At 40.6% G+C, this 18,886-nt stretch overlaps 2 protein-coding genes across 2 annotated transcripts in view; one reads left to right on the top strand and one right to left on the bottom strand.

Annotated features, from left to right (window-relative positions):
• The window catches only part of bmp6 (bone morphogenetic protein 6), a 29,691-nt gene extending 28,181 nt beyond the window's left edge, over window positions 1-1,510 (top strand). Inside the window, exon 7 of the mRNA XM_035416060.1 lies at window positions 19-1,510. Within this exon, the coding sequence (XP_035271951.1) occupies window positions 19-168 (150 nt within the window). The 3' untranslated portion in view covers window positions 169-1,510. The remainder of the gene's footprint in view (window positions 1-18) is intronic.
• txndc5 (thioredoxin domain containing 5) lies at window positions 1,328-12,867 on the bottom strand. Its single transcript, XM_035416061.1, has 10 exons — window positions 12,459-12,867; window positions 10,974-11,123; window positions 9,613-9,718; window positions 8,857-8,953; window positions 8,243-8,358; window positions 7,880-7,966; window positions 7,171-7,311; window positions 6,437-6,519; window positions 5,483-5,612; window positions 1,328-3,527 (listed from the first exon to the last, which is right to left on the bottom strand). The coding sequence occupies exons 1-10, from the start codon at window positions 12,644-12,646 to the stop codon at window positions 3,405-3,407; spliced, it is 1,221 nt and encodes a 406-aa protein (XP_035271952.1). The 5' UTR covers window positions 12,647-12,867; the 3' UTR covers window positions 1,328-3,404.
• Window positions 12,868-18,886: the final 6,019 nt, after the last annotated feature.

Below are 18,886 nucleotides of genomic sequence, written 5' to 3'. Positions count from 1 at the left end.
ATAATCTATCCGTCCCAGGTCCATCTCATGAACCCGGAGAATGTCCCCAAACCCTGCTGCGCCCCTACGAAGCTGCACGCCATCTCCGTGCTCTACTTCGACGACAACTCCAACGTGATCCTGAAGAAGTACAAGAACATGGTGGTGAGAGCCTGTGGATGCCACTGACCCCACCGGACCGTCGCAAGCCCAACGGCTGCAGCAGACACTGCCTGTACGCCACATGGGTGTCACAGGCGTGTGCGTGTACGTGTGCGTGTATGCGTGTGTAGTATGGGTGTGTGTGTCCGTGTGTGTGTGAGTGAAATAATACCCATTACCTTCGCCCCGCCCTCTCCTCACTGCAGCGACTCGGGGCGATCGAAGGACTGCTACATGACCAGAAAAATGTGCTGCTTTCTCCTCTGACCCGAATTCACACCATTCCAAACCCTGTAGCTACTCTAGCGGTGCGGTTCTCGCATGGCGAGCGATCAGGCGTGCTCAGTCGTCCACTTTAAAGCCTCTTGATGATGGACTGATTAGTATGTCATTGCAGAGAAAACAATGCTGTTGGTGAGATGTACTCAGATGTCACTGAAAATGAATATAATGCTTTTTAGGACAGTGGGAAAAAATATTAACCAAACCAGACTCTATCTCTAATACAGATATCTATATCAGACTAACCAAAGCTTGATCTTAACATATAAAATTCCATTTGAATCTAATTTTTATAATTAGTATTATGATACAAGTTATGTAATTGTTCAAACCTTCCTGCAATTCTTAGCTGTTCCTCATAGTATATGCAGGAAGCTACTACTCACAACCCTCCCCCACCAGACCCCCTTCTAAAGAAAAAGCCAAACTTCATTTGAACCAGGAAATGACCGTGCTGTTGCATTTGTAAACAAGCCTATATTTTCAGAGCATAAGTATTTTACTGTATCCTAGTCATTTTGTGTTGATATTTAACCAAGTTTAGTGTCAAAAATGTAATGCCTCAGTTTGTTTCTCAATTTTGATGGCATAGAATTGAGAATAATTGCAACTTGGTACAATTGTTTCCTAAACAAGCACAAGATCTTTCAACACAACAAAATCTGCTGCAGCAATAAAGAATAGCTATTCTAGAGATAACTACACCGTCTTATCTATCCCACCACAAATTATGAACCACGATAAGAAAAAAATACCTCCAGAAGCTGCTGTCTACATTTTTCTGAATCATGTTTAGACTTCCACTTTGTATGTAAATACTTGTACATTATTCAGCTTATTTATTGCACCTCATAAGTTACATGCCATCTTACAATGAAACAAACAAGACTATTTTTGGAAAAGAAGTTTTATTACAAAATCTTTGCAGAAATCCATGTTAGCAACTCGCAATTATTTTTTGTTGCAATATTTTTGTTTGTAAAAAAACTTCATGGGCAGTGGACAACCCACTCATAGAAAATACTACTTTCCTTCACTCGAGCCTGTCTACACCAAGTGCTATCCATAAAGGTTTTACTGACATTAAGTTGTTTACCTGTCTGTTCATTTGCTGTGTTGAATCTGAGTGTAAATACAGGCATGGCAAGATGCTGCCACATACATCTGCATAGAAATGTTTTTTTTTTTTTTTGCCACAGCGATGCCTAAAAACATTCCATATCGTTAACCGGGTATTTCGCAGTTTGGTAAACACGGAGTAAGAAAGAAGTGTTCCGGCTGGTCCTTTGTGCTATTTGGTCAGCTGCTTGTGCCGTGTTGGGAGTGCGTTTCGCAGTGAGGGAGGTGAACAGGGTTGGCGCAGTGTCTATGGGGGGGAAGAGGCTGCAGACACAAACCTGAGAGGCGGTAGAGAGTACAGAGTAATAGACTGTCAGGGCAAGAGACCACGGAGCACACTAAGGGAAGCAGGAGAGAACTGGAGCCAGACAGACTGGGCCAAGGGCTTAAAGGGCCCTGGAAATGAAGAGCTGAACACACAGCGATCACTGCTAGTGGTGTCGCTGAACGTACAGATAACGCTGTTTACGCATGCTTATCTGACCGACTGTACCGAAGGCTTTATTTGCCACCAGCGTATGCAGAGTAAAATCGATATTTATTTTATACATTATCAGTGCTTTCTTTACTCTGACATTGCTGACTACATGGGTGTGTCGTCATATTGTCACAGAAAGGGAGAAACAAGATTTTTTTTTTTTTGGCTTTGTCCAGCAAATTTCCAGGCGAACATACCCACCAGCCTGAGGTAATGACATTTCCCAGATCTGTCAAAATTTTGTGCTTCACTGTATAAACTGAGGCTGTGTGTATCAACCTTGGTGACCATCAAATGTGCACTACTGATACAGTTGTTGGATTCCACAGATAAGGCTGTTGAATGCATCAACTACAGTAGATAAAACATAGTGGTCGACAAATTATTTTAACAATGATTTGTAAAAAAAAAAAAAAAAAGCTTTGATTAGAGTGGGGGAAAAACATCAGGTATCACAATTGACTGGCCATGATTTGTACACAGATTCACAGGTCTCCATATCACTGCAGCGAAATATTTCCATCAAAGCACAAAACAGTTTACATTGAAACTTCGGCAGTACAGTTTTGCAACGTTTTCCAATATATCCAAGGCGAGAACACTCAAAGTAAGCCCCAAGGTGCAGTTTGAAATACAGCAATTGATAACTGGGAAAATATATAAGCTTGTGCACCACTTAAAAAAAGAAAAAACTTTGACAATGTGAGATATCGGTATATGGCAAAGACCAGGACCTCCACTCCCTCCAGTAAGTATATCCCTGAGAGTTAAGTTAGGCTATCACTGACACACATGAAAATACCAACACCGTTACCAACTTAACGCTCAATGTCAGTTAACATATAGGTGACATCTCTAGTACAGAAACGTAGATGGCGTGTAAAATCTTTACTAATCACATTTTCACAAATCCTATTTTCTTTGAGTAAATCATCCAATATGAAGAAGGAATTTCAGCTGAGGTCACCTGGGTAAACTGCCAGCTTTACTGTAAATATTAGGCTAGTCTCGGAAGGCACATTGATGACCATCCTTGAGTCACTTCAATTTGGGATATTGTTCGTACATTTCAAATTGAGTTAAAAAGTACCGCCTGAAAAGTGGTTTTCCATGACCGTGTATAATTTCACTGCAGAACCTTATCCACTCTAGGGCGAAGTGGGACTACGTATTCACATCTTTTAAATACGATTCAAGAATCAGACCCACATTTGCCCACAAGTCCTTTGGCAGCAAAAAAAAAAAAGAAAAGAAAAGAAAAACCACAGTCTGTGTTGATGCAGCTCCTCGCTCGCTGCAGAGAGGTGGAAATGGCTGCCGTGTGGAGGCAGGTTTAATGCGTTGTGACACCAGAGACTTGTGACTGTGGGAGGAGGTTTGGACGTTACAGCTCATCTCTGGCCTGCTTCATCACGAAGCTGTGCAGGCTCTCCAGATCCCGCCCCCCGTTGTGCTCCTCCCCCTGCTGCCCCGCCCGAAACATCAGCAGGGTGGGGTAGCCGCGAACCTGGAGGGGTCAGAGCGGCCGAGGTCAGACCACATGACAGGAAGTCACACTGCAGTCACTACTTGTGATTTCCTCCATTAGCTTCCATTTACTTCATATGGGGAACATCAATAAATGATTCTTATGAGACCAAAAATTTCGGAGGCCTAATTGCAAAAATAGCAATGTGTTTTACTTAATTGACAGTATTAAAATGTTTGTCTAAAATACTTTAAGTAAAAATCTAATTTAAATAAGTCGGAAATATACAGCATATAATTTTCTAGCAAAAATAGCATATCACCAAAATCACAACAATTCAATTTTGTAGCGATCATGACCATCATACAATATGCGATATTAACAGGTCAAGAAACAAGACAGCAGAAAAATGATCTGCATACACTGGATATTTCATACCTAGATTAACTTGTTTAAAATATGCACTTCATTTTTTTTTTTTTCCAAACAGTAACATGTTAAAAAGAAATTCTTTTAATTACACTTATCAATCAGGATCTGCTTAAGTCACACAAAATGACAAACACCAGATCAATGGAGTTGCTATTTCCTCCAGGTATCATCTCGTATTACTATTTATTACAAGCATAAATGTTTTAAAACGTGAGTAGCCTGTGGGGCAGCTCTACAGCAGTGCCTCTGAGGTTTCAGCAGAAGTGCTACAGAAGCTTACTGCCTCCCACAGCAGCTCAACATTCAAAACTTTGGGTTAGCCATCATTCGAGTCATCTCCATATCATATTTCTCCAGAGGTTACAGGCTGCTACGGATCGTCTCTGGGCTCTGAGCGACTGACTGAGAAAAGACTGAAATTTGTGAGCAGACTTGGAAGGGGAAATTCCGACTGATAAGAATTTATATTTTAAATTGAGTTTATTACTGTGGGCATCTCAAAGGCCTCAACTGGGACTAGAAGGTCTAGACATTCCTGAGAGTCTTACTGCCCTCCGATGTGAGTCAAAGGATGTAATTGCTTTTTAAAAAAGGATTTTATGGTTTTTGGAAACCATTAATTTCACTGAGAGAAAAACCTGAAACTCCAAGACTTATCTAGAAGAGCCTTTTAGTTCAGTTCTAAAGAGTACAGGACATGGTTAAAAAACATGTATCAATCACTGAATGGAGAGTAATTTACATGATTAGTCCAGGGCTTCTCAACCCTGATCCTTGTGGGCCACAATAATGAAAATTCCATCCAAACGTTTTGCAAATGTTGAAAGAATTTCCGAAAAGTCAGCAAAAGAAAATGCGAATGAGTGTTTCCACCAACTTCATTTGAACATTCTGATGAGGGCGCTACAAGATTACGTAATCAAAAGAGTGCCAGCCAAACACAGTTATGGAGGGTTTGCAAGACTATCGGAAGAGTGATCATAACAGACCTCTATCGGTTATGCATGGCTGTATTACATGCAGTCCAGAGACATCGAACAGGGCATGTAATGGTCCATTTAATGACAGCACAAAAGGCTATGTCACCACCACAAAATCCACCATACACCTGCGAATGCCCACGCAACAAGAAATTCTGAGAGAATGTTGTGCATAGGCCAGCTTTGGGTTGAAGCATTTTAGAATTTTGGGCATTCTGGAGGGGAAGCATGTGACTTAGGTCCCCATCACGTCACCATTTATTTAAAAAGTATGAAAACTGTGATATTTCAGTTTTTTTTTTAATCTCTCGAATTTCAGGAATTTCCACTCAGGAAACACATAGAAACAGTTGGATGGAAACCCCACTAATGTAAACTAGCTTTTCCTTTTAAGATGAAAATAGGTCACCAGGAAACCAGGTGAGGTGACTTAATTGTGTAATCATCTGCTCAGCTGCTTTAATGGCTCAATAAAGTACCTGGGTAATGACGATAAGAAGTACCCCTGCGGCCCTACTGAACCAGAGTAGAAAATCCCAGAGAAACGAAAAACCCCTAAATGAAAAGGGTGAGTCGACTCACGGCGAATCTGTTGCAGAGCGAGCGCTCCACGGTGCAGTCCACTTTCGCTATCTTCACATCTGTGAGCCCAGGGAACTCCTTCTTGGATAGATCTTCCCATAATGGAGCGAGGTTCTTACAATGACCACACCTAGAAAAATAAACACGGGCCCTTCAGCGGCAAACGAGAGAGTTCGGCCCTTTATTTGCCGGCCGTGTTGGTGCTCCCCATCAGACCCAGTGCCCTTTAACTGCTGAGGAAATGCATCAGACGATTCGACTCGCAGATAGTAAAATAGATTCTTCCTGTTTGTCTGGTCTGGAGGTGAGGCAAGATCCTCAACTGCCCAAGGACTAGGATGTTTGAGTGGAAAACTAAGGTGGTGCCTACAACCTGAAGGAGATCTTAGAAAAGGGTGCAACAAAGTAAAAAAAAACACTAGGCTTGCATTAAGTCTGGTATGGAAAACAAAGGGCAATGTCACTATCAAAATACAATTGTGTCTGCCCAGACATTTTGTCACGTTTAATTAATCTTGCAATCACAGTTGAGGATACTGGACACATTTTAAGTTGTTCTCTTGGCACACACAATATTCAGCATTACACCGTTGCTTTGTTGGATACTTGATTCTTATTGGTCAATGAGGTTGCATTACTACTGTAATATGACTGCTGTTCCAGACCTGATTATATCCCTCTGCACTCTAAGTAGCCAAATTGTCCAGTCAAAACATGCGCTCTTGCGTTAGTAACATTACTATTAACTAAGCGAAATGGGGGGGAATTCCTCGGAAAGGAAAACGCCCATTTCAACATAACACACTTCACAGTAAATATAAATTTCCCCATTTCATTTTTGTAAATGGTGTGAACACAAAATACACTTTATGTTCAAGTTAAAACACCCTGGTGAGGCGTATTCTGAAACAGTTCACTTGCGCGCTATACATAATCCCTTAATTATTCTCTTACCATGGGGCATAAAATTTGATGAATGAAAGACCTTTTTCCACTGTTTCATCAAAGTTGCTTTCAGTGAGGACCAGGACTTTGGACTAGGGGAAAGAAAAATACCATTACATAATTTAGTACCAACACAACAATGAAACAGCATCCAAAGATTTCTAAGGATATTTATTCAGTAAATCATAAATTAGTTTTACACAATAGCCTCCAAGAAGAGCAGAAATATTCATCTCAACGCAACAGCTCAATGAAAAGTCCACGTTCTTTCTGCCATTGGAGTTTTCGTGTGTGCTATGATGCAGTACACCTCCTTGTTAAGGGCTAATCCTCTTTAATGACGTCACCTTGTAGAATGCTGTATTTTTAATGAATTTTCAACAATAGGAGGAAATAGCTAGCCTGCCCATAATTGCTACTTCACTGTCCTGAAGTAGCAATTATGGGCAGTCACAGTGTGGGCTAGATGATCATAGTCCCACTGGTAGAGCATATGTAAAAAAGCTTATGAACTCATTAAGAAGAATCTATAGAAGTATTCTGCAATATGGTCAACCCACACATGCAAAATGTACCCTCTCAAAACTTGAATACTAGAATAGATTCTCCACTTTTTTGTTTAAACTATCATTTGAAGCCCATGCATACAGAGACAGATGTAGTATCTTACAATAAGAGAAAATTCCTATATACAACAGACGAATGTTCGAGCACACAGACAGACGCTTAAAGTGACACTCTACCTCCTCTTCGGCAGGCTCTTCGCTGGGGGGCACGACTTCGTTATCCTGAGCGTCGTCAGCCGTGTCAGCGGCGGCTTTAATGTGACCGTCCACAAACTCCTTCAGAGAGTCCAGGTCTCTCTTGCCTCTGTACTGGTCTGCCTGCAGACAAACACAGCACGTGCCAAAAAGACGTCTCGTGATCCTACTCCTCTCCTGCTTATAGGCTTGAAGGGAGCACATATTTCAACTGAGTAACGTAAAGAAATACGGAACGGTCGCCATCCAAATTAAATCATAGATGAGACTCAGTTATACAATTACTCCTTAAGTTGACCTTGTTCATAGCTGGAATACATCATTTTTCTAACAGTGATTAGCATGGACAGTAGCAGTAGAACAGTTGCACTAAATGGGTAAATGTAGACTGAACTCCCTTAGCATTCGTGCCAGTTGTATTTGCCTGTTTTAAATGGAGGTACCTCCAGCACAAGGCCAAGAAATGAACAGCAGTATGTGATGAAGTGGCTTAGTCAGTGCAGTATAGAGCAGGGATTTCACATTCCATAAGAAATGTACTACCTGCAATCGGATCTGCTCTGTGCATGCTCATCTAAATCAGACCCATGGATGTCACCATAGACAGGTAAAGCTGGTGGAACAATATACAAAAAAAACCACAATTTCCAAACAAGGCGTTACAGCCCTTCGCATGCAATCCACTTCTTACCTTCTCTCCATCCTTGAAGAACAGCAAGGTGGGGTATCCGCGCACTTGGTTTTCAGAGCAGACCTCGTAGTGTTGAGTGCAGTCCACCTGCGGAAACGAAACGCACCAGTAACTCAAGCCGCGCTGAGCTTCAGGCTGACGAACCAGCCCTGGGACTCAAAGTCAACAGCTGATGTGTGCAAGCGTTATCATAAACTAATTTGCTAAGCCGGTGTCAAAGCAAAATGTTATGTTTACACAAGGGCACAGCCAAATTGCTTCAGCAGAGCGTTGCTATCTAACGGCTGTGTGTCCTGGTGCGTGGGCCCCAACAGGACCCACGTGCTCACCGACCCACTGCTGCTACGGCTGTGGCCCACCCACCTTGCCAATCTTGACGTTGTCAGAGTGCTCGAATGTGCTGGCCAGCTGCTCCCAAGTAGGAGCCATGGCTTTGCAGTGACCACACCAAGGGGCAAAGAACTTGACAAAGTGGTAACCTAGGAATAAACAAAGGGGAAGTGCATACACCAACTAAAACCAACACGTTCCACTAAGCAGGAAGTGCACACGGCCTCACAATGACACCTCTTAACCAAATACTCTGTACGAGTACAGTTACAATGCGACTAACAAACACTGTATTGTGTTGTGTAGGTACATTGCTAAATGGTAATAAGGTAATAAAAGTAGATCCTAAATTATAACCTGCACCCTTATAATCAGATATATTGCAGCATGGTATATCCCCACAGAAAACACAAAGTACAATTTCATATTTGCAATTTTCATCTAACAAATAAGAAAGTTAAGCTCTATAAAATGAGACAATGCATAAGTAAGGGATAAACAGCAAGCCAACAGACTATTGGAGTCAAATTAAATGAAACATAAAATCAAAAAATACATTTCAAATTAACAGTATGTAACTATTTTGGTCATTCCAGTATGACGCTCGATGTACACATAAATACCCATTGCAATGCCTGTTCTGTTACCTTTAGTGATGTGGGCCTTGAAGTTGAGAGCAGTGAGGTCATACATGCCCTGTTTTGGCTCTGGGGCTTTGGGTGGCTCAAGTTCACTTTGGGGCTCCTGGATGCCACAAAGATACAACGTTGCATGAAACAGACATTAGGTCCTGCCATCTACTCAACAGCCTGGGTCCTCATTGCAACCTCACTGATCTGAAACACCTCCCAACTGTGATCCACTGACACACCTCTGTATAGCACGTGTGGCTGGAACAGCAGTGGAATAAATGTAAAGGTTTGTCGCACAATCAAAGAACCGCAACAGGTTGAGCTGCTGCTCGTATTCCCTTGGATTTTTGAGTAAACCGACTGCACCAGCAAAAGAGAGCTAGCAGTGAATGAGGTAGTGTAGCCCTGCCCTCTAGGAACCTTCTATACTAAATCATCCCATGTGGATTAGGTGGCGACACATTACAAGTGCAGCCCACCGATTCACATTTCGTTTTCCATTACACATACATTGGATTCAGAAGAATACACGTAAAAATAATGCACACTCCCACAAGTTATCCTACAAACGCCTTCAGGTAAATTAAAGTCTGGCATGTTTTGCAGTACTGCACTTCTTGAAATGGGGCATATTACCTCATTTCAGGATGACGACAGACCAGTTATACTTCAGCTAATCATACTTGTTAGTTACTAAAAGACCTTATAGTAGGGCTACTCTTGTTTTCTTGATAGCAGCCTCCTCTCTTCTGCTTTGCATTTTGCACTTACCTCAGGGTCGTCATTCATGGTCTTCAGCATCCAGGACTCCAAAGACTCCATGTCCCTTGATCCCTGGTACTTCACAGCCTCCATTTCAGGTCTAAACAGCTTCAGGCTAGAAAACAACAAAGATCTTTCTTTGGATTACATTACTTTATTTTGCCTGGAGAATTACTTTGTTCTTCCACATTATATCAATTTTACAGTGAACACCTACTTCAATTATGTCTTATTCTATTGGAGAAATGGAGGTAAAACATTCAACTGGAGAATAAATCAGAGAAATCCACTTCAACTATAGTTATCCTGCTGCATCATCATAAAATTTCTGAATGGAAACATTTCAAATAACTGAATATGACGGTTCTGAACAACAGTTTCTTGAACAAATTGTTGGGGAAAGCAAAGAGCTGTTTTTATACTTTGTACTTGCAACTTGTCTCAAAGACTCCATGTACGTTCAAGTTTAAATTGGTTGCAACAGAAGTATATGGTCTTTGGAAAAACTGATGTCACCAACATACAGCTGATTGAAGTTACACATTCAAAATGACAGAAAAGGCACTCCATTCAATACCGAAACACTGTAATGCATATTATACACTAATGCACTCGAGATGGATTTACAATTTCACACTGCGTCATCCCAAATGCACACAAGCACCAGAGGGAGAAATATATAAAAAGTGCAGCTATTATACAAATAGCAGTAGCATGTAGACATATTAAATAAATTGGTTACAATATGATGTTATACTGTACTTTAAAATTCAGAATGGACACCAGAAAAAAAGCTAACGGCCACCCCAAAGAAACAAAATTTCTTACATTGAGAACTGTGTTACATTTGTAGATCTTCAAAGTAGCAGTGACAGGGGTGCTTGGTATTACTCGCAAACATCTTGTTGTGCCAAAAAGTGCATGACTGTTTAGAACAATACATTTTGATGCTAGAGGGGAATTATGAATAATTTTCTGCCACTCCTAATAGATACATTGAAGATGTGACTATTGCAATAGGTTAACAGGTCTATTACCCTGCAGTACAGTACAGGACAGTCTGCAAAGTACATAAGCCTTTTGCTGAAATGTACATAGGGAATTTGAAATGAAACCATAAAACACTTCATGGATTACATTCCAGTATGACATTACACCCCCAACAGAGAGCAAGCATACTGACTGTGAGATTATTACAGCAGAGCTTCAAGGTCTGTTGACTCCCAATTCTCAGACTTTTCTTGGGATTGGCTTCTTCGTTGTCTATGACAACACTCCATAATTCTGTCCAGGGCATAACCCCCAGCATGGACAAGAGCAGTTTGGAATGAAAGCAAAACACAGAATGATTTCCAATAGGCACCACTTACGTGGGGTACCCTCGTACTCCATGGTCTGAACAGAACTTGGTGTCCTTTGTGCAGTCCACCTTAACAACATATGCAGGGGGTTCCTCCATGTTGTTGTATTTGTCTGCCAGCTGGTTCCATGTACCCTGAAGCCTTTGGCAGTGGCCACACCTGCCCAAACAATGCAGAGTACGTAAATGGTACTGCATCAACCCCCCACTACTTTTCAGTTCTGACAATTATCATGCTCAAAGGAAGGAAGAAATAACATTAAATGCATGGAGAAATGAAGCTGCTGCTTGAGAAATGTTCACGCCAAGTTTCAAATAAGTCTACACATTATGCAATTACTTGCTTTCAACGACTGACCTACACTATTTTTATTTTCTTTTTTTTTTTTAAATGTGATTTTCAGATTTTTTTATTTTGCACATTCTCAGATCTACCCTAACGGGGAAAAAAAGGTACTTTTACATTTTTTAATGACGCCGTGTACATTTTCGCGGTTACATACCACAGCATCAAAGGCTAAACCACTCCATGGACTGAATGAAATGCAGAATTCAATAAAGGGTGCAAAACCTGTCATTTTAGAAGCGAAGCTAGCTACTTAGAAGATGCGAATGCCAAAACCCGACAAAAAGCAGCCCCCACAAAGAGGCCAAATCTAGTGGGAAAGGGTCCAGGATAAGAGTTTATAAGTAGTTAGCTAAAAGTTTTAGCTAATTATTAATAGGCCTTCTACCACCTTGACTTAAACATTAGCTAGTCCAGCTAACCAGCTAGGCTACAAGGAAAATGCAAAGAAACTATCTAGCTAGGTAGGCTTACATTACACATCCCGGTGTAATAAGTAGCTAGCTACTGCTAATACCAGCTAATAGCGCAACTAGTCCTGTACGATACATATCAGACTAGTAAATTATAATACAGACATAGCCAAGTAGCCGGTCACGATTATGTACATCACTGACCATGCCGGCAGTATCCACCAGGGTTAGCTGCCAGTGTACGCCAGTAGTTGCCACGTAAGCGACAAGTTTCCGTACACATCCTGAAGTTACCCCTTGGTTACACTTTGATCTAGGTTCTTTTTACGTCAATAAACTTATAACATTAAATACGTTCCAAAGATAACGCTTATACATTATGAATTCCTCTGTCATGCACTTAGCTAGACAGCTCAGTAACTACTCAGCTAGCAGCGAAGTTACGTGGCTGTACGGATAACAGTTCAGTGTAACGATAGAGCTAGCTGGTTCTGATAGGCTAGCTAGCCAACAAGCTCCAATTCCAATTTGCAAGAAATTCCTGGCCTAAGACCTAAAAGCAACAATAATGCAAGGTAATTCGGTTTCCAATAACACGTCAGTTACAGTATAGCTGAAAGTTAATAACAAACAATCCAAAATATTGCACAGAATCCAAAGCAAAAACCAAAGCATAGACAGAATTAATGTTTAGCGAAAAGTTTAAGCTACAACTGCGAAAACTTCCAGGACTTACCAGGGAGCGAAAAACATAACGAAGTGGGGAGCTGTGGCGATGGCATGGTTGAACATATCCACCGTATACGTATGTTTCTCGTGCTCATCTTCTTCAGCTTCCTCCTCACAAAATACGGTGCTGAAAAGTAATGTGCAATACATTACACTGAGCAGAAAGTATGGATTGTGCAAAGATATAGAGGCCATGGTCCTGGCTTCGATTGGCAACCGGTCTACTGCAGACAGTAATCGAAGAGTGAACACCGCAAGCTATACGGAACCCCAGTGTTCAGTTTCATTCAGAGCTGCCGGATTTCACTACTGTGGTGCCGTAAAATGCCTTGCGGTGTGGGAAGATGGAAGGTAAGCGATACAAGGCGTAGTAGGCATAGAGATGCTCCTTAGCGCTCTGTGGTTGTAAACAGGTAAAGCCTATTTTTATACGGTCTATGGGGAAAGCACAGATCATACACATTTTGCATGAACTTATTGGACGTGAACGTAGACCAGTGTGAATCACGTGACATATTGGTTTCGTACAGCATGAGATAAAAAAAGATTCAAAAGTGGCACATTACAATAACTAATTAGTTCCGTTGGAAATGCTGCTAACATGCAGTACATCTTCAAGACACGCATATTCAAGGATGTGAAGTCAGTGCAATAACATCCAGAAAATCTAAGCAAATATGCATTTTTATAAGTATTAACAATGATATTAAATATGACAAAATGAGCAGACTGCCAAACCTCATCAAATAGGCTACAAAGTAAAATAGTGTCTAATTGTGGTAAAAAGCAGTCGAGCTTGTGGTCCACAAGTCATGCAGAGGCTGAGCAGTAGGCTATTAGAGGTGGAAGTTGTTAATAGGTTTGACCACAGTGCTACCTGGCTGTGAAAACTGGCCAGTTGGCCGGGAAGAATACTTGCTCAGAAGTCCTGGGTACATATTCAAAAAGGCCTCCGTCTGTGCTGAGGCAGCAGGAGTGTTAATCCAGAGATCCAGATTTACCATGTCCATATCCCAACCTTAAGCATTACGAACTAAAAGTTTAAATTGATCCTATATCAGCTATCCTACTCTTAGATGCGTTATTGTTATGGGCACTGAACTTGTTTTTGAAAACTGAAAAAAATAATAATCTAGTTTATAGACCAGTGCCAGAACCTACAAATTATGTTTATAGTTACTGTTCTTATTGCATTTTAAAATGTATCATTTATTACATAATGGTAGTGAATTAAAAGGTGGAATCACTTGGGTAAACTAGGGACACAAAGTCGCCTGTACTGAAAGCAGGTGCTTCTATACAGATGTGGTTCCTCAATTAATGTTATAACATGGCTGAAGATGAAACCTCCATGGCTTTGAATGAGGGTTATTTCACAAGAAACAGTGCCTAAAGTGATGATGGCAAGGAATTCTGAGGGGAAGCTGTTATGGTTGAAGGCATGGGGAAATGATGTCTATGCACATTTTAAGGTTCAGGGCTGAACAGGTGAGCAGCTCTAAGCAGTTCACTGCACATTTCCATCTTGGGCATGAGAAGGAACTGTAATCAACAATGGTCTGTTGAGAACTCCACAGAGCAGCCACACTTCTGGCTGCAGTGCAAAACCAATCAGTGCACCTGGCAGTGTGTGTTTGTGAAGGCAGTGGTGCAAATAGCACAGGAAGTGGGCTGCTGAGCAGTAGATAAATGTGATATAGTCAGATAAATCCTCATCCTTCACCATGTTCTTGACAAATGGAATGCGATCACTTAGACTACTTAATGAGCCTAAGTGATCACCTTTGTCCATCATGTTACAGCATCTCTTTCCTGTTGTGAGAGGCATATTCCAGGATGACAATGCCCCTATCTGAAGAGCATGCATGGCCATGCAATGATTTGATGTGCATGATAGTTATATTATCCACAAGCCTTATCAGCCACCACATCTGAACCCGTTTGAACATTTATGGGAGTTTCCCGAATGATGCCTGAGATAACGTTTCCCACCTCCATCAACAGGGCATGAGTTGATCGAGTTTGTTTTGAAAGAATGATGTGGCATCCCTTCTGCAATATTCCAGATGCTGGTAGATTCTGTGCCAGGGTAGATACTGTATATGCAGGTAACATGTGGTCCCCAAGACCTTATAAAGTAAATTCATACTGGTGTTTCCACACTTTTGGTCACTTCCTGTACCTGGCAAACACTATCTGTTTTCTTATTTCAGTCCAAGGATGGTGATTTGTGAGGTAGGTTAAACCTGAGCAAGCCCCTCCTTTAGGCTTAGGTAATTAAAAGCAAGTTAAAGTTAACTGTGCTGATTGGCATAGTAACAACTGAATAATATATGGGTTAGGCCTTAATTGAGATCACATAATTTATTGTAGTTTAATTTTTACATGTATGGGAGGGGGATTTAGCTGGCCATAGCGCTAAGAAGCAGTCAACACTTAGGTGACACCCTTCTGCGCTCAGCGAACTATTCTTTGTGCCAATTCCAGTGCTCAGTTGAATTTGTTGGGTGATGTCATAGCAACACTGACGACATTTTAACATTTCTGTGGAACAGTTCTTCTGTAAGGCCTTGTTTTCAGTTTTTCTGCATTCCATGGTTTATGTCTTAGTAAAAAAAAATATGCAGTTATTAAGTTTGCACACTGGCAAACAACAAATTAACTTTTTATATATTTTTAAATTATAAAAACACATTTCGCATATTCACACCAAAACATTATGGTGAAAATGAATTAATTGTAAAAAAATGATTTTGTTTTATTTTTCAAAATAAGTTTTCTGTGTTATTATAGAAAATGTTATGATTCTAAACTTTTACAGTATTGTTCATTACATTCCTCTATGTTGGGGAGAAAGTCTATTTATTAACTATGAGGTTGGAAAGAAAAGTTCTACGGAGAATTATTATTTTTTTAAATGAAAGAACAGGAAATAAAGTAAAATGAGACGCCTTCCTCTACTGCACTGTTTTAAACACTTGAACAATGGCTTTCCTCCCACAAAGGAAATTTGCCTGCTTGATACATTCTTTTTCTGCGGAATTTTAAAAGCAGACTTTGTGCCACTATTACAGCTGTTGTTCTGTGGAAATAAAAAGTGCATGTGGTCTTTATTGCCCAGTCATAATGTTTCATTGTTTTAAATGGAATGTGCGTTATCTCTTAAAATCATGCGGAAAGTTATTCTACCATCACATCTGTGTCTGCAGATTGAGCCATGCCCCATGCCCCATACGACTAAGAGACGAGTATATTCCTCAGCTCTCTCCAGCTGATAGTAATATAACTTATCTGAGTATATCTCTGCTGGCATTCCTTCAAGCACAATTCTGTGCACGCTTCTGAAAATATTGATTTGATCTGACCTGTGATGTCTGACAGTATAGTTACATTTAGAACCCCGCAATCTTTTTCTCAAATCACACCAAGCATAAATTTGTATGACAAATATTTCAGAAATGCACAATATAAGAAAATCCAAGTGTAAAAAAAAGAGAGTTGGTGTAAGTAGAACACTCTTGCTAGCTGTGAAACACCAGAGAGCAATTATACCCGGGCATTTGTGTATTGTGCGCTAGTGTGTGGCTTGCGTGAGCTGGGGACTGCTCCAGAGAATGTGGTGTTGAGAGGGTCAATAAAACCAGAGGAAGGGTCAGATTTTTATCGGTGCTTATCAGTTGTGCACTATCCCAGGGCTGGCTCTTGTTTTGCACCTGGCTTTCTCCTCATAGGAATCTTCTTAACACTTTCTCTCATATTGGGAACTGTGGTTTTCTCCACTTGAGAAAGGCCAGCCTGGGGGGATTTTTTTTGGACATTTTTTGGATAGGGCCTGTCAGCCAGGAAACCTGTTATGGATCCTCTCCAGCACTTCGCTCCTCAGGCCCTCCCAGGGCTACTCAGAATCCTCTGTTTGACAGCTGGTGGTAGACTAATCAACGGCGGAGTATTTCAGCATTAACAGTCAAATTAGTGGTTAACGAATGGCCCTCTGTGAGTTCTGGTTGACTGCAAGGCCTTGGCAGCTACTGCTGCTTTCCTTCTTAGTTTCATCTGACAGCTTGGAGTGCATTTTAGCACCAGAATTCTCCTTCTCCCCAGATCAAAAGTGTTACATAAACCCTTTATAACAGCATTTTTTTCAAAACTCATAAAATCAGAACTATATAAATTACTGTTGAACAGTGGCTGGTGTGTTGCCGAAGTAAAGTGTGGTTTTTATAGCTTCTAAAGAGAATATTTCACTTCTAGTGATTAAATGGTCATCTCTTTTTAATTGGCAAAACATACCGTAGTGTTAGTTATATACTTTATATGCGTATGCAATGCATACATATTTGTGAATTTTGTTATATATGCAATTTTTTGTGATTTATACGAGACAAAAAAAAAACTATTGCATTGTGTTCCAATGTACCTATTTTCCATATTCAGCACTTTGTTTAATCATTGCTTACAGAAAAATAGGAGAGGGGTCACTAGTCCATCCAAGATTTTGTTCACCAGTAGTTGTAATAATTTTACTTGACAACAGCTGAGCTCATCTCTCTCTCTCTCTCTCTCCCTCCCTCCCTCCCTCCCCCCCTTCATTGCTAATCATGCTTGAGAAAGTATACTTTTATGGCTATTAATTAATATTAATGAATCCAATTTACTTTAGGGGCTGTCACCCCTCCACCCCCAGGAGAGCTGTATTCCCACTCAATGGCTGCAGGCCTATAAATCTATGCCCCATTCCCTGAGTACTAGTGACCTGTCTCCCTGAGTAGACAGCACTTTTGCTACAGATTGTTTGCATCCTGTTGCACAACTGCCAATATTTTCTAGTGTACATTTCTACATCTGTTTTTGCTATAAAAAATATTGCCAGCACTCTGTAATTTCTGAAATGTAATTAGATTTTATTCTGAAGGGCTAGTATGTAATTCTATAAATGTCCACTAAACACACTTTATATATGGGATATATCGGATGGAAGAAGTCCACCATGATGTGAATGAACATTTCTGAGTGCTAATACAATTACCGCCAGGCCAGCGTGACCACATGAATGTCTTTCTCAGCCGTGCCATTGAAGGAGGTGTTTATGAAGTGGCGCTTGGTTGGGCTGAACTGCGACGTGTTGGCGAGGAGGTTGACCTGTTACGTGGGATCAGCTGCAGCGTGCAATTCTCAGGACGGCCATTAAAATTCCACCCGTCCTGAGGGACAGAGCCTGTTTATGGAACAGCCGTGTTGCCGACTCTCCTCATGGAGATGAATGATGCTTCTTGCCCTCGAGGTTGACTGGTGTTGAACTTCCACCTTTTCTCCGCACTACAAGCCTTTTCTCCTGTTACATTTTTGCAGAGTGCATAATGACTGATGAGTGATTCCATTAGATAAGGAACTAATGTCCGTTTATTAGCGATGAGGAAAAGGCCAAACAGCTGAGTTAGGAGGAGAATTGTTTTCAATGATTTGGACATTAAGCTAAAACCCATACATAGTACTAATATTCCTTTCATGCCTGACATACAGAAAGTGATTTTTGTTCTATAATATCCCAATGTATATTCATTTTTAAAATAATATTTCTAATTTTTAATCTTTAATTGATTAGTTCAAGTTACAGATACTCAGATACAGCTACAGATAAAAAAATAATTATGTGATTTTTTCCTATGAATTCTACAGTCTGCTGAAAAAGCAATGCTTATGTGAAAATTTTAATGGAATTTAAGTTTAGTTGAAAATCCTAGAGGAGAAGCATTTATTACTGAGGCCCACCAGTATTCATATTTCAATTAATCCTAACGACGTAATCTTCATATTTTATAGGGGTGGTAAATGTGAATAAATTGCAACCGACACGTTTATGCGTCCCCCTCCCGGAGGTGGCCAAATAGTTGCAGTGTCCACTGGTTACCCATTGTTGGTGATGGGCAGTTTTCCATGTGAGCTGGACTCCAGTGAATGTGCAGTAATAGGAAAAGTAGATTAACGGTCCAAGGAGATTGGAAGACGTGCTGTTTATTTTCTTAATTGCCTGAGGCTGGAGCTTCAGAGAGATGGAGCCAGCAGGTGGTAGAGTGAGAGAGGGCCAAATAGACAGAGTTGTTAGCTCTCTGCCAAAGTGCCTGAAAAAAAGTGCTGTCTGTCCACAATGTAGCTGCTAATGTGGCTACAGTGTACCTCAGTTTACTTACTGGTACAAACGTGTGATGATATTGAATATTATGAATGTATAATGTATTGATATTGTGTTAGTTTGGATGTTAAGCCAGGATTTGTATTATCAATAGGCCTATAGGATTTTTATGATTAATATCTTAGATCATACCATGTGTGAGTTTAAAATTGCATTCAGCATGTATGTAGAAGTGAATTTAATGACTTAATGACTGGAGTGGATACTCATTTTTCTATGGACTATGTGATTTGGAGACAGTGCTC

Source organism: Anguilla anguilla, chromosome 4, assembly GCF_013347855.1.
Source record: "Anguilla anguilla isolate fAngAng1 chromosome 4, fAngAng1.pri, whole genome shotgun sequence".
Classification (NCBI taxonomy): domain Eukaryota; kingdom Metazoa; phylum Chordata; class Actinopteri; order Anguilliformes; family Anguillidae; genus Anguilla; species Anguilla anguilla.
The sequence above is the reverse complement of the archived record's forward strand: the minus strand, read 5'-3'. Positions and strand labels throughout refer to the sequence as shown.